General features: G+C 46.2%; 2 protein-coding genes across 3 annotated transcripts in view; both read right to left on the bottom strand.

Moving 5' to 3' along the window:
- JKAMP (JNK1/MAPK8 associated membrane protein) overlaps window positions 1-7511 on the bottom strand; it is a 53299-nt gene extending 45788 nt beyond the window's left edge. The window contains exon 1 of the mRNA XM_081194051.1: window positions 7500-7511. The gene's annotated coding sequence lies outside the window, so the exon portion shown is untranslated. The remainder of the gene's footprint in view (window positions 1-7499) is intronic.
- Window positions 1-13719, bottom strand: part of DAAM1 (dishevelled associated activator of morphogenesis 1) — a 184461-nt gene that overhangs the window by 16622 nt on the left and 154120 nt on the right. The window contains exons 16-19 of one of the 2 annotated variants that reach the window (XM_081191534.1): window positions 13584-13613; window positions 9989-10092; window positions 2775-2859; window positions 1097-1203 (exon numbers count right to left, since the gene is read on the bottom strand). In XM_081191534.1, the coding sequence (XP_081047660.1) occupies window positions 1097-1203; window positions 2775-2859; window positions 9989-10092; window positions 13584-13613 (326 nt within the window). The remainder of the gene's footprint in view (window positions 1-1096; window positions 1204-2774; window positions 2860-9988; window positions 10093-13583; window positions 13614-13719) is intronic. The other variant, XM_081191535.1, reaches the window with a different exon arrangement.

The raw sequence follows: 13719 nt of genomic DNA, 5'->3' as shown, positions 1-13719 counted from the left end.
AATATATATGTAGATTAGCTCTACGATGTCTCACGCTTCTCGCTGTGTTATGCTAGAAGATTAGTGTGCACATATCATTTGATGTATGTCACTGAAGCGCACTGGAGAAGAACAGGAATGCCTTCTCCAGAGCTGGCCATACCGGAGGATGCTCGGATTTCGGGGGCAGCAGAAGCGGCACCCCAGGGCGTTTTCCCAACATGACAGTGCCTGCTGATGTCTAGATTGCCAAAGCCAAAGCCAACCATTTGCAGAAGACATCTCCGTGCCCTTGACCGAGCACGACTTTCAATGGCGTTTACTGCAAGGATCCCTGAGCTTGTTGGAATACTGCCAGGGAGATAGTGTCCATCATGGCTTTCCTAGGAGCTAAAACCACCACCCAGACTGCATTGTTACACTGGCTACAGGTCTGGAGACCAAAGTGTGTATCAACCCAACCTTATATTATGCCTTGGTCACTTTTAGATAAAGATCTGCCATTTTTGCCAGACTTTTAAGAGTCCAGTGGGTTAAGTCATATGTACTGGCGTTGCTAATTATGTAACGCAGAGATCGCCAACCTTTTCGGCCCGGAAGCTCTTTGCCCAGAGGCCGGGCACCACGCTGCTGGGGTCATCACAACCATGCTGCAGAATGGAGCACCAGAGGCAGGGGCCTCCAAATCTGCTGCTGAAATTTGAGAGCCCCAATTCCGCCACTGCTTTGCACCTCTTCCATTGAGAGTGTGCGCCCAGCCTTGGAATCCAATGGAATATGGGAATGTTTAAGGGGAGGGGGTGTTCAGTGTAGGAGCGGCGTAGCCAGTGCAAATGGGAACTGAGCAGGAAGAACAAACAGTGTCTCGTGCGTTGTGGATCTCTGAGGGGATATTTCCTGGGACCTTTCATGGGTGGCATATGAGGCCTCAGTGGCCACAATGTCACCCACAGGCACCATCTTGGCGACTCCTGATTGCAATTCACAATAATTATTGTCATTTTCCCCCAGTTATTGCCTATTACATTTTTGCAAACCGCCCTGGGAAGGGGCGGTAGTCTGCCACGGACTGCGCTTTCGGCCCAGAGGGCAAGTGCGTTTTCCTGCCGAAAATCACCTGCTCATTTCGAAGAGGAACCTGTCTGCCTTCGCCATTCGGTCCAATTCGTGCTTGTGCTCCTCCAGCAGGTCGATGTCAGCTTTCTCCGGAACGAATTTTAGAAGCTGAGAAAGTGGAGGTTGGGGGGGGGGAGTTAGGGAGAGAGATAATACTTTAAAACACACTTGCCCCTCTCCTGTGTGGTCAACATCTTCCTTGAGTAGGACAGCCAAAGAGCAGCTGTGAAACTGGCCCAAGGTCCTCTAACATGCCCTGGTGTCCTCCAGATGTTTTGGACTACAACTCCCATCATCCTTTGGGTACCTTGTAGGAGACTCGCCCTCATCTGGATCCAGTCAACCAATTATGGAATGGCTGCTTGCAAAGTGGGCCATTCCTACTTAACCTGAAGGCGAGACCCCCACCCAGGGCCGGATTAAGGTTTGATGAGGCCCTAAGCTTACTAGCGGGAAGGTAAACGGCGTTTCCGTGTGCTGCACTGGCTCGCCAGATGCAACTTGTCACGCTGGCCACGTGACCCGGAAGTGTCTCCGGACAGCGCTGGCCCCCTGCCTCTTAAGCGAGATGGGCGCGCAACCCCAGAGTCGGACACGACTGGTCCGTATGGGCAGGGGTACCTTTACCTTTACCGTTAAGCTACTGAAGGTAATGGGGCCCTTTGTATGTCCAGCTGTCCTTTGGCAACAACAAATTGCCGCTTTTTTGTGTTGAATATAGGCTATATGGTAGTTTATGGACCTAATAGGTATCTAAAGCCATTTGCACATGAAGAACGTAGGCATGCTATATATAGAAATGAGCAAACCAATGATATTTGAGGGAGCAGGCTAGCAGGCGGGGCCCATGACTTACATCATAGGAGCCTACACAACACAAAACACTGTTGCTGCATGTAGGTTTTATTTTATTTGTTTTTTTTCTTATATTTTGGAAATGTACATCCAAGTTTTTTTCCTTTAAATTTTTTGGGGGCCCCCAAGAGAGTGGGGCCCTAAGCTATAGCTTGTTTAGCTTATATGTAAATTTGGCACTGCCCCCAACCTGCACTTTAGAAGTGAGTAACTTTAAAAACCAACCAACCCGTGTTTGCACGTTTACAGTGGGGCCTCGCAAGACGAAAAGAATCCGTTCTGTGATTCTCTTCGTCTAGCGGTTTTTTCGTCTTGTGAAGCAAGCCCATTGACGGATTAGCGGATTAGCGCTATTAGCGGCTTATCTGCTGATCGGATCAGCTGATAAGCGGCTTAGCGGCTTAGAAAAAGGGGGGGAGGGGAAAAAAAGCAGGAACTCGCAAGACATTGTCGTCTTGCGAAGCAAGCCCAAAGGAAATTCGTTTTGCGAAGCACCTCCAAAACGGAAAACTCTTTCGTCTAGCGAGTTTTCCGTCTTGCGAGGCATTCGTCTTGCGGGGCACCACTGTATAAGGATTCTCCCAACTTCCCAAAAATGTAATTGGAGGGATTTGTAGAATTTAGATTTTTTAAAAAAATATATTAAGGTAGAGAATGTGGTTGGGGTTGTGTGAGAGGGATAAATAATGGCTGTGCAGCAATTGACAGAGGAGGAAAGGCACATAAGACCCACAAAAGTGGGGCCCAGGTTTCCAAGTGTTTTGTTAAACATATTCTCATTTTTTAAAACCACGGCTCTTTTACATGACTCCAGGCGCCCTCACCTGTTCTAGCATATCTTTTGGAAGGTCCTCTTGTTCATCCATGGATAAGATGGCACGTTTGATTTCGTCGTTGGACAATTTTAGCCTGGAAAAGCAACAATGGGACACCCTGTTAGGCAGGCAGACCGGACAAGTATCCAAAATCTTGGGGCTCAGTTCCAGCTTTGGTCCCAGACAAGCCCAGTCTCGTACGTGGAGTTGTATATGGAAGGCAAGAAGGGTGTTCGCCCAAACTGTCCATGCCGGCTATGGTTTTATTCATGTATTGCATACAACTTATATACAGATTGATTGCAAAACCCAACCTTCAAAAGCGATTTACAAAAAGAATAAAGCTACCTCTATAAACAGCTTAAGACAGCTGTTTAAAACACTGAGACATTAATTAAAACATCAGAATGTTTGGCAAGCTAAAAACAGATTAAAACACATGTAAACACTCTGCATTTCTGGTTATGTAGGAGAGGAATCCTGGGCCAATCCTCACTGTGGTCGTTCAGCCTGGAGACTGAGGTCCAGCTCCGAGGGCCTTCTGGCGGTTCGCTTACTGTGAAAAGTGATGTTACAGGGAACCAGGCAGAGGGCCTTTTGGGTGGTGGCACCCACCCTGTGGAACACCCTCCTGTCTGATGTTGTCAATAATAATAATAATAATAATAATAATAATAATAATAATAATAATAATAATAATAATAATAATGTTATTATTTGTACCCTGCCCATCTGACTGGGTTGTCAAGGAGATGAGTAACTATAGAACCTTTAGAAGGCAAATCAAGGCAGCCCTGTATAGCGAAGTTTTTAAATAGTTAATGCTTTATTTTATGGCAACCCAGTCAGATGGGTGGTATATGAATAACATTATTATTAATTATTATTATTATTATTATTATTATTATTATTATTACTACTACTACTACTACTACTACTACTACTACTACTACTACTGTTACTATTGTTAACAGACCTCTGGGTATAGAGCGGTATATAAACTCTAATTAATTATTATTATTATTATTATTATTATTATTATTATTATTATTATTATTATTATTATTTTGTATACTGCCCTTCATCAGGAGATCACAGGTCGCTTGACAACACAAAAACACAAAATGAGAACACAAAATGCCTAATAAAGGCAAAAGCGAAACAAATCAATTACCCCCCTCCCACAGACACCTTTTAAAGCCTATAGAATGTTAATCTTTTTTTATTAAAAAAAACCACACCCTTTGCTATATGTAACTGCATCTCTGTGTTTTTATATGGCATATGCTCTATGCATGGTTCTCATATTGTTTGTATAGTTATGTTATTTTGTACATATGTTTAGGGTAAATTGGGGGGAGGGGAATCTCTTTTTTAAAGGATGCACTTTTTCCGGTTTTAGAAGTTACACGGGTGGCGCTGTGGGTTAAACCACAGAGCCTAGGACTTGCCGATCAGAAGGTCGGCGGTTTGAATCCCTGCGACGGGGTGAGCTCCCGTTGCTCGGTCCCTGCTCCTGCCAACCTAGCAGTTCGAAAGCACGTCAAAGTGCAAGTAGATAAATAGGTACCGCTCCGGCGGGAAGGCGTCTCTGTGCGCTGCTCTGGTTCGCCAGAAGCGGCTTAGTCATGCTGGCCACATGACCCGGAAAAACTGTCCGCGACAATCGCCTGCTCCCTCGGCCAGTAAAGTGAGATGAGCGCCACAACCCCAGAGTTCGCGACTGGACTTAACTGTCAGGGGTCCTTTACCTTTACCTTTCCTCCCCTCAGTTTTATTTTTTGTGTCATTGAACCCTCCTTACAATCCCAGCCTGAAAAGGCAGTCGAGAGGGAAAGGGGGAAGGAAAAAAGGAGACAACGGAAGGAATATTTGCATGCCAAGTGATGACAAGAATCAGAAGTTTGCTGGAATACAGGAAGCTGTAGGGCAAGGTTTCCGAAACTTGGGTCTCCAGCTGTTTTTGGACTATAATTCCCATCATCCCTGACCACTGGTCCTGCTAGCTAGGGAAGATGGGAGTTGTAGTCCGAAAACAGCTGGAGGGCCAAGTTTCAGAAACACTGCTTTAGGGGAAGGGGCACAACATTAGGGGAAGGGGTAGGATAGGAATTCGATTTGATAACAAAGATGGAACCGCACTTTTCTGAAGAGGTTTTGTACATTTCTCTTGGGTGTGGGCCCTGGTGGTGCCTGTCTGCTGTGTGGACTAGCAAAAGGAATCAGCTGTGCTAGACCTTCGTGGAGATTTTGAGGTACAGGATAGGCTCAAAACCAGCTCTGTGGGTCCAGGAAAACAGAAAACCTCTGAACGAAAGTGCCCTGAGAGGCTCTTTGAACGCCGGTGGGGGAAGGAGACATCTCCCAGTGCCAAAATAGAACAGCCCCAGCTCCGACAATATCATGGGAAAGAGGCCAGCCAAAAAAAGCTATAAGCTGATAACTGAGGGAGGAGGAGGAGGAGGAGGAGGAAGCCCCCCAGCCCAAACACACAATAATTATCTTTTGTTGGCAACAGCTGCTGGGCGCAGACGGGCAGCGGGTGGAACTGGGTCACGCTGTCGGCCGCCGCGAGGATTTAAGCCCCGAACTTTGTCAATGGGATGTGGCAGCTTGGGAAAAGGGGGTGAAAAGCAAACACGCAGGGGCTTCCCATAGGGGACAGTCTTTCCCCTTTGGCCTCATCCAGGCTCCTTTTAGCTGCTTGAAGAGGAGCAACAACAAGGCAGAAACGTGTTAGCAAACCCAAGAAATCAGAGTTGCACAGGCAGTTTAAATTGGGGGGGGGGGGGAGATTCAGTCCAGGGGTTTGGAAAGAATCGTACATCGAATGAGATTTTTAAAAATGTGGAGGAGGAAGTAGAAAGTGCCTGGACTCCTAAACAGAGACCAGCAGTGGAGACATGGTGAAGGTCAAGGTTGTGTCAGGGACCAGGGAACTGGGCAGTTCCTGAGCCTGGCATGGCTTCTTCTGCCCTGCTTTGGGCTTCTCCAGAATCCGTTTTTATGGGTCGTGGGGCGCTGCCATTGGGGGCAGCCATGCCCTGGGCACCGGGGAGATGGAACAGAAATTTACTTCACTGGGGAAGGGCTATGGCTCAGTGGTGGAGAACTTGCCTGGCTTGCAGAAGGTGATGGATTTAACCCGTGCATCTCCTGGGAATGCCCGCTGCTTGAAACCCTGGAGATCTGCTGCCAGCCAGTGTTGGTAATACTAAGCTTGATGGACCAATGGACTGACTCTGGCTAAGGGTGCTTCCTGTGTTTCCATTTTGATCAGCCCTTTGTTCCGAAACATGAGGACTAGCATCTTAACTTCCTTCTTATGCAAAGGGCTGTGGATGTGAACTGACCTGGATGGCACCTACTGTACAAATGGGGATTTTGGGGGGAGGGGCGCAGCTCAATGGGAGAGCAGCTGTTTTGCATGCAGAAGGTCCTGGGTTCAGTAGAGGGCTTCTGCGTATGTGGCGAAACCCAGAAAAATGCTTCTGGGTTTGCCACGTTCGCATCCTGAAGGATACGCAACCAGAGGTGTGTGTATCCAGAGGTACCACTGTATATAAAGAGGAATGGAAAAACTTTGTGGAGTATTTGGCAAATAATCACGTGAAAACATTAGCAGGATTAAGGTAAATTCAGCAACAGCGTAATATCTATAAAAAGGAAGATTAAAGGGAAAAGATAACTAAATGCATATATAAGAATATGCAGGAATGGTGGGAAAATCAAAGGAACCAGGGAAGGGGAAGATGGGAGGACGCAAATGGCTGTTTTATTATAAAGTAAGATATGAATGAGGGACACGGGTGGCGCTGTGGGTTAAACCACAGAGCCTAGGACTTGCCAATCAGAAGGTCGGAGGTTCAAATCCCCGCGACGGGGTGAACTCCCGTTTCTCAGTCCCTGCTCCTGCCAACCTAGCAGTTCGAAAGCACGTCAAAGTGCAAGTAGATAAATAGGTACCACTCCGGCGGGAAGGTAAACGGCGTTTCCGTGCACTGCTCTGGTTCGCCAGAAGCGACTTAGTCATGCTGGCCACATGACCAGGAAGCTGTACGCCGGCTCCCTCAGCCAATAAAGCGAGATGAGCGCCGCAACCCTAGAGACGGTCCCGACTGGACCTAATGGTCAGGGGTTCTTTACCTTTACCTATGTTTCTATATCAGTTCCCCCACTGGCCTCCTAATGAGGGCAGGGATGCACACCTGTCCTGGATGCAAAGAACAGGTATATCTAGCCCAGTCCAGCACAATTGAAGCCCCCGGACCAGAAGCCATTAGATGGCCATGTGGCGCTTGCAGGAAGGGGGCACTGGGAGAAAATCGGAACGGCAAAAATACTCGCCTGCACGAGACGAAATCTAACATGACCTCACCGTGCAATCATTTTCCCCAGAGCGAGAGAGATAAAATATCTCGCTAGACAGAACCTCTCTCTTTGCTGCATGCCAGACAATATCTGGTTTGCTTTACGAATGTCTAGGATAAATAAGGAGCCTGCTTGCATGCAGAGGTCCTTCGTCAGCTCCACGGTGCGAGGAGAAATGCAGCAAATAATGGCATTGGAATCCCAAAGCTGCGAAATGTGGCTCACAGCCTCCTAGGCAAAAGAACTGCTGGACTGTTTTGTTGACCGCAAGAGCATCCAGAGGTCAAGGTCATCCTCAAGGACAACCCACCACCCAGGCAGGCGAGGCTTAGAGGAAGCCAACGGGGTTGGACCACCCAGTTAGCTTCAAAACCAGCCCCCTGTCTACTATAAGGTGACCAGATTTTTTTCCAATGAATCTGGGGACATTTTTCAACATCCTATTAAATAGATAGGAAGGACAGATTGTGAAGCTGAGGCTCCAATACTTTGGCCATCTCATGAGAAGAGAAGACTCCCTGGAAAAGACCCTGATGTTGGGAAAGATGGAGGGCACAAGGAGAAGGGGATGGTTGGACAGTCTTCTCGAAGCTACCAGCATGAGTTTGACCAAACTGCGGGAGGCAGTGGAAGACAGGAGTGCCTGGCGTGCTCTGGTCCATGGGGTCATGAAGAGTCGGACACAACTAAACAACAACATTAAATAGATGGATTTTGTCATATATTTTATGTGAAAATTACCTCTTACTCTATGTTGTGAAGAATTTTAGCAGACCAGTTAACAAAAACCCAATTGGGATGGTGGTTTTATTGCATATGTAGCGACTGTTGTAGGATGATGCCATGGCCTTTGGCTAGTATAATAAAGTTTGTGATGATGACTATGCCACTCGTGAGAGCCAGTGTGGTGTAGTGGTTAAGAGCGGTGGACTCGTAATCTGGGGAACCGGGTTCGCTTCCCCGCTCCTCTACATGCAGCTGCTGGGTGACCTTGGGCCAGTCACACTTCTTTGAAGTCTCTCAGCCCCACTCACCTCACAGAGTGTTTGTTGTGGGGGAGGAAGGGAAAGGAAATTGTTAGCCGCTTTGAGACTCCTTAGGGGAGTGATAAAGCGGGATATCAAATCCAAACTCTTCTTCTTCATGTGCTTTTTGTGTCTGTCCCAAGAGGGAAGGGCTGCATTTATAACCACAAAGCTGCAGACCTAACCCCAAAGCACTGGCTATAAAGGTAGGTTACCAGAGTTAAACGAGAATTCATTTGCTAGTTGGGTGGTGGAGTATCTGCTTTAAATGCAGAAGGTCTTAATTTCAACCTATGGCATCTCCAGCTACTTGGGATAGACCCCCTGCCTGAATCCCCAGAGAGCTGCTGCCAGCCAGTGTCAACACCATTAAGTTGAATGGACCGGCAGTGTGACTCCGTGTAAGGCATCAAGGCAATTGCAGGACAGGTACAGATGGAAGTACGTAAGATGAGCCTGTTGGACCGGGCTAATGGCCCGTCTTGTCCTGCTTCCTGCCCTCAAAGTGGCCAAGCAGATGCCATTGGGAAACCTTTGAGCAGGATTCGAACACAGGAGCACTCGCCCCACTTGCCAGCAGTCAGCATTCAGGCGATTCAGCTTATCATAAGATAAACTGAAATGATGTACATGCGTGGTTATAATTAGCAACGAGACAGGGAATGTACATCTGGCATTATTTTCTACAGTTGTATTGTGTTTGCAGGGATATGTCCTTCAAAGGCATTCTTCTTTCAACAAGACTTTTAAGTGGAGATCTTCATCCAAACTGGTACCTCCATTGGATCTGAATTTATTTTGTGTCTGCTGCTGTTTCAATCTCTCTCTCTGGGTAGGTTTTTTAAAAAAATGCTTTTATATATGCTAATAGCTCCCCATCTCTCTACTCCACCTACAGACCCCTTGAAAAGTGCTGAGAGTCTTGGCGGACCACTTAATAATTGTTCTGTCCTTCATAATGTGCTTTGCTAGACGCTGTATGGCTTTTCATTGCAGTTTTACAGACATGCCACAGACCTCCTGAACGAAGCTCGCAGATGACCGGCGGTCTACAGACTCCAGCTTAGGAACTCCTGATATATGCAATTGCTATACCTGTTTCAAACAGCTGACTGATTGTATGTGGGGGGTTTTTTTATAACATTGTAAATCACTTCAGGATGTCTCATGGGAAGAGATCCATAAACAACATTATTTTTTCAGTCGCATGACTATGATGAATAACAAGCAGCAAACTCTTAAGTTTGCAGTTGCCCTGCAACAGAAAATCATAGCATTCTGGTGTTGGAAGTCCAAGCCCTTGAAAAGAAGGAACCTTTTTGTCCAATGTGGGTCTCGAACCCACAGCCCCGAGGTTAAGAGTCTCGTGCTTTACCAACTGAGCTATCTGTACAGAAGCAACTCTGAAGCATCCAGCACCTGGGTGGATCAGATGCAATAGTCTTCAACCGTTTCAGAGAATAAACTTTAACCCAAACATGCATTTGGGAACTCATTCCTTATTATTATTATTTTTAATAATCTTTTTCTACGGTAGTAGTGCTTCTGCTGCAACCCACCAGCTGAAAACCAGCAGATCAGAGAAAACCTGATTGGATTGCTCCAAAATTTGGAACGAGATTGGTCAAATTTCCCCCTTTGGACTCAAAGGAGCTATTGCACTGTCCATGCGCTAAAACAAATTACTGCTGCGGTTAGTGAGCAATTGCTGTATTGTTTTACGCAATTACGGTTCCAGCTACAGAAAACCATTCAGCTGAGATAGTTGCAAGATTTGCTCCACCTTAAGGCAGGGAGGTTCCAAAGGGAAAAGAATCGGAGAGGTACCTGGAGAGAAGAATATTGCAGTTCTGAGCCCTCCGCCCGTCTATAACTGAAAGCTCCTTGACTTTATGCCGCGAACTGAGGGTGTCGTCCAGAGAGTCTTCTTTCTGCAGGAAGCATGAAAAGAATCCATTAATAAGCAGATGCGCACATCGACGTTTCAGAACTTCCGGCGCATGCCAGCATCCCGAATATCAATCAAGAACCTTTACCGCGGCGGACGAGAAAAACCCGGAGCCTGCAACTGAAATACAATCAGCTGTTTCATAAACCGGAATGTTCTTTTGGGAAAAGAAAGGGGGGGAGCTATTGGTTACAAGTGTATAAATATTTATCCAGATGGAAAGATTTAAGAACCCGCAAGTGTGCGGACAGTTGGGATCATGTAAAGGCTTTCCTCGCGCACACAAATTACGATATTCTATTTGGAACTGTTTGCCTAGTAGCTGGGAAGACTGGAGAGCTCCGTTCAGGAGTTTCAAAGCCCCGTTTCGTTTTTTGAAGGGGTGGCACTGTGGTCTAAACCACTGAGCCTCTTGGGCTTGCCGAACAGAAGGTCGGCGGTTCAAATCCCCGCAACAGGGTGAGCTCCCGTTGCTCTGTCCCAGCTTCTGCCAACCTAGCAGTTCGAAAGCATACCAGCACGAGTAGATAATTAGGTACCACTGCGGTGGGAAGGTAAACAACGTTTCGGTGTGCTGTGGCTTCTGTCACGATGTTCCTTTGCACCAAAAGCAGTTTAGTCCTGCTGGCCACATGACACAGAAAGCTGTCTGTGGACAAATGCCTGAAAGCAAGATGAGTGCCGCAACCCCATAGTCTTTGACTGGACTTAACCGTCCAGGGGTCATTTACCTTTTACCTTACAGCCCCAAGTCAGTGCCAGAGGTTCAAATCCTTGGCATTGCCAGACAAACTGGGATTGGAAAGATTCCTGCCTGAGACTATGGAGAGATGCTGCCAGCCAGAGTAGACAATATTGGCCTAGGAAGAGCAATATCACGATTCAATATACAGACGCTTCGTGTTCAAAAGTGAACCATCGCATACAAACCTATTTTATACAAAGTCAGAGCACTGGAACCTAAAAGAGCACCTCAGCTAACACCAACCAGCTTGGATCCCACAGTCGGCAGGTGAAGTATTGGTGGTTGTGCCATTACTGGGGGCTGCCTACTTGGTGTTGACCCCCCACTTGACAGAGCCTTTTCAGGGATGGCTCCCAATTTGTGGAATGCGCTCCCTGGTGTGTTCTCCCTGTCTCCCTCCTTATTGACTTTTGGAAGGAATCTAAAAACTGAATTTGATGGCTGGAAAGCACATCCTGAAATCACTAAGAGAAATATCTATTTATTTATCTTATTTTTGATGTGCTTGCTGTCCTGGGCTCCTCTGGGAGGAAGGACGGGATATAAACTGAATCATTGCCATCAATAACACTTCTCCTCCTCTTCCAATATTGTCTACTCTGACTGGCAGCAGGGGGTTGGGCTAGATGACCCTCAGGGGTCCCTTCCAACTCTACAACTCTATGATTCTAGGTCCCTGGGGATGGGATTGAACCTGGGATTTCTTGCTGCCAAGAATGTACTCTATTTTTGTGCTGGTCCCAGCAATGGTACCCTACCATAGAATACTTTGGGGACAGATCTAGAGGACTTAGGGTGGGGAAATGAAACCTCTATTCAAAAGACAACCAACAAAACATTGAGCTGCAGGCAGAAACATTTAGGATTTTTCACCCACAGTCCCAAAAGCTGAGCAATGCAAATGTGAGATTGATTCAGGAAGTACACAAGGGGCTCTCTGAGACATCAGTGGCTCGTTGAAATGACAACAGCTGCCTTGAACCTTGGATGTTATACCTTGAAATGTGCAAATATGGGGAAATGCCCTGGGAATGCTGCGCAAGATGAAGGGAAGTCCAGTAACCTTGCACATAAATACAAACCAGTAACATAAAATAGAGAGAGATTCGTTCTACCAACACATATGCACACACTTTCCAGTGCTTGAGTGACCTGCGGCCTCTCTGCCACAAGACACAGCATAGGCTGAGTGCGAAACACACATGTAAGGATTAGAGAATAATAATAATAATAATAATAATAATAATAATAATAATAATAATAATAAATTTTTATTTATATCCCGCCCTCCCCAGCCGAAGCTGGGCTCAGGGCGGCTACCAACAATCAAAACAATCCAACATTCTAAAAACATTCATTATAAAATTAATTAACATCAAATTAATGGCAACCATTAAGCAACATTCTGTGCAGATTGCCAGAGGAGGGGGTCAGGCTGCACCCTGACCAAAGGCCTGGTGGAACAGCTCTGTCTTGCAGGCCCTGCGGAAAGATGTCAGGTCCTGCAGGGCCCTGGTCTCTTGTGAATAAGGAATAAGTCACTGCTGTTAAGCATAGTCATTTAATTTACTGACCCTGGGAATGCTTAAATGCATTATTGTGTTTAATTCCGGAATGCTCCCCAATAACCCTCGTGCAATTGGTTAAATCTGGTCGCATGGGAGGTATCTTATTACGGTCTTGATTGTTTTGTGTGCGTAAGTGACTTGACTGCAATGGCCGCATCTCCATGAACACTGAGGCAGAGACAGTGTTAGATAACTGTGGCTGAATCTACACAGATATAAAAAACGCTGCGAAAATGCTTTTTTAAAAAAGTTGTAAAATATACCGTATAAGGGATTTGCCATTAGCTCATTGGCGCCATCTAGTGCCACATTTTTATAATGCACTTAAAGCACACTTAAAACGTTATATTTGCAGCTGTATAGCTGAGTCCCTTCTCTCTCAGAGCAATAGAGGAGAGGCGTGCTATGTTTCTGTGTGAATGCATGTGACAGAAAGAAGTACGAAAGTTGATATTCTCCCAAAGAAGCTGTAAGAAGAAGTCTGCTGGAAGGAGAAAGTGGAGACCTCTCAGAAGGATCTGCACGGCCCGGCTGGGTCATGAGTGGAAAGAGAGAAAGAGACAGTTTGTTTGAAAGTTTAAGGAAGAAGCTGTAAACTTCAACTAAGAAAAACTAAGCCCGTGCTTGGATAAGCATGTGAATGCAAATACTTTGCATATATTCTTCGTCAGCTGTATGTTCTGCAAGTAAAAGATTCTGAATGTTTTAACAAGTGTTCGGACATTGTTTTAATTTCAAGAAATGAGTCGGTATTGCACATGATTTGGCTTCTGAGCTGCAATTTAGCTGCTCTGCCAACAACTACTGACCATGAAGGAAAAGCCCAAATTCAGCTGTGCTGGATCTGCTGAAAAAGAGACAGATCTATTCCTCTCCAGCTACTGCAGCTCTGAGACAAGGAAGTTATTTTAATGAATTTAAAATACACCCAAGGCTACATTAACAGCCTCCTTGCAAGCAGATGCAAACAGGGTGTAGGGTTTTCTTTTTTACTTCAAAGCACCAGAGCCCACCAACCCCACCTAAGCTTCTGTCCCTTTGAAATAAAACCAATAAAATTTGGGAGTCCAGCGTTTTATCGCTCAAGGGAATTCATTGGAACTCACTCGTTCAACGGAAGGTGGGGTGTTTTTTTGGGTGGGGGCCCAGAAGCACACTTACCTGTCTGGAGTTATTGTTCACAAAGAAGTCCTACAGCCAGAGCAGAAGCATGGGACAGGCGGGAAAAAAGCGAGCAGTTCAGTGGTCACAGCAAAAAATAAACAAACAAAAGGAACAACCACAAAACAAGAGAGAA

Source organism: Podarcis bocagei, assembly GCF_964188305.1.
Source record: "Podarcis bocagei genome assembly, chromosome: 1".
Classification (NCBI taxonomy): domain Eukaryota; kingdom Metazoa; phylum Chordata; class Lepidosauria; order Squamata; family Lacertidae; genus Podarcis; species Podarcis bocagei.
The sequence above is the reverse complement of the archived record's forward strand: the minus strand, read 5'-3'. Positions and strand labels throughout refer to the sequence as shown.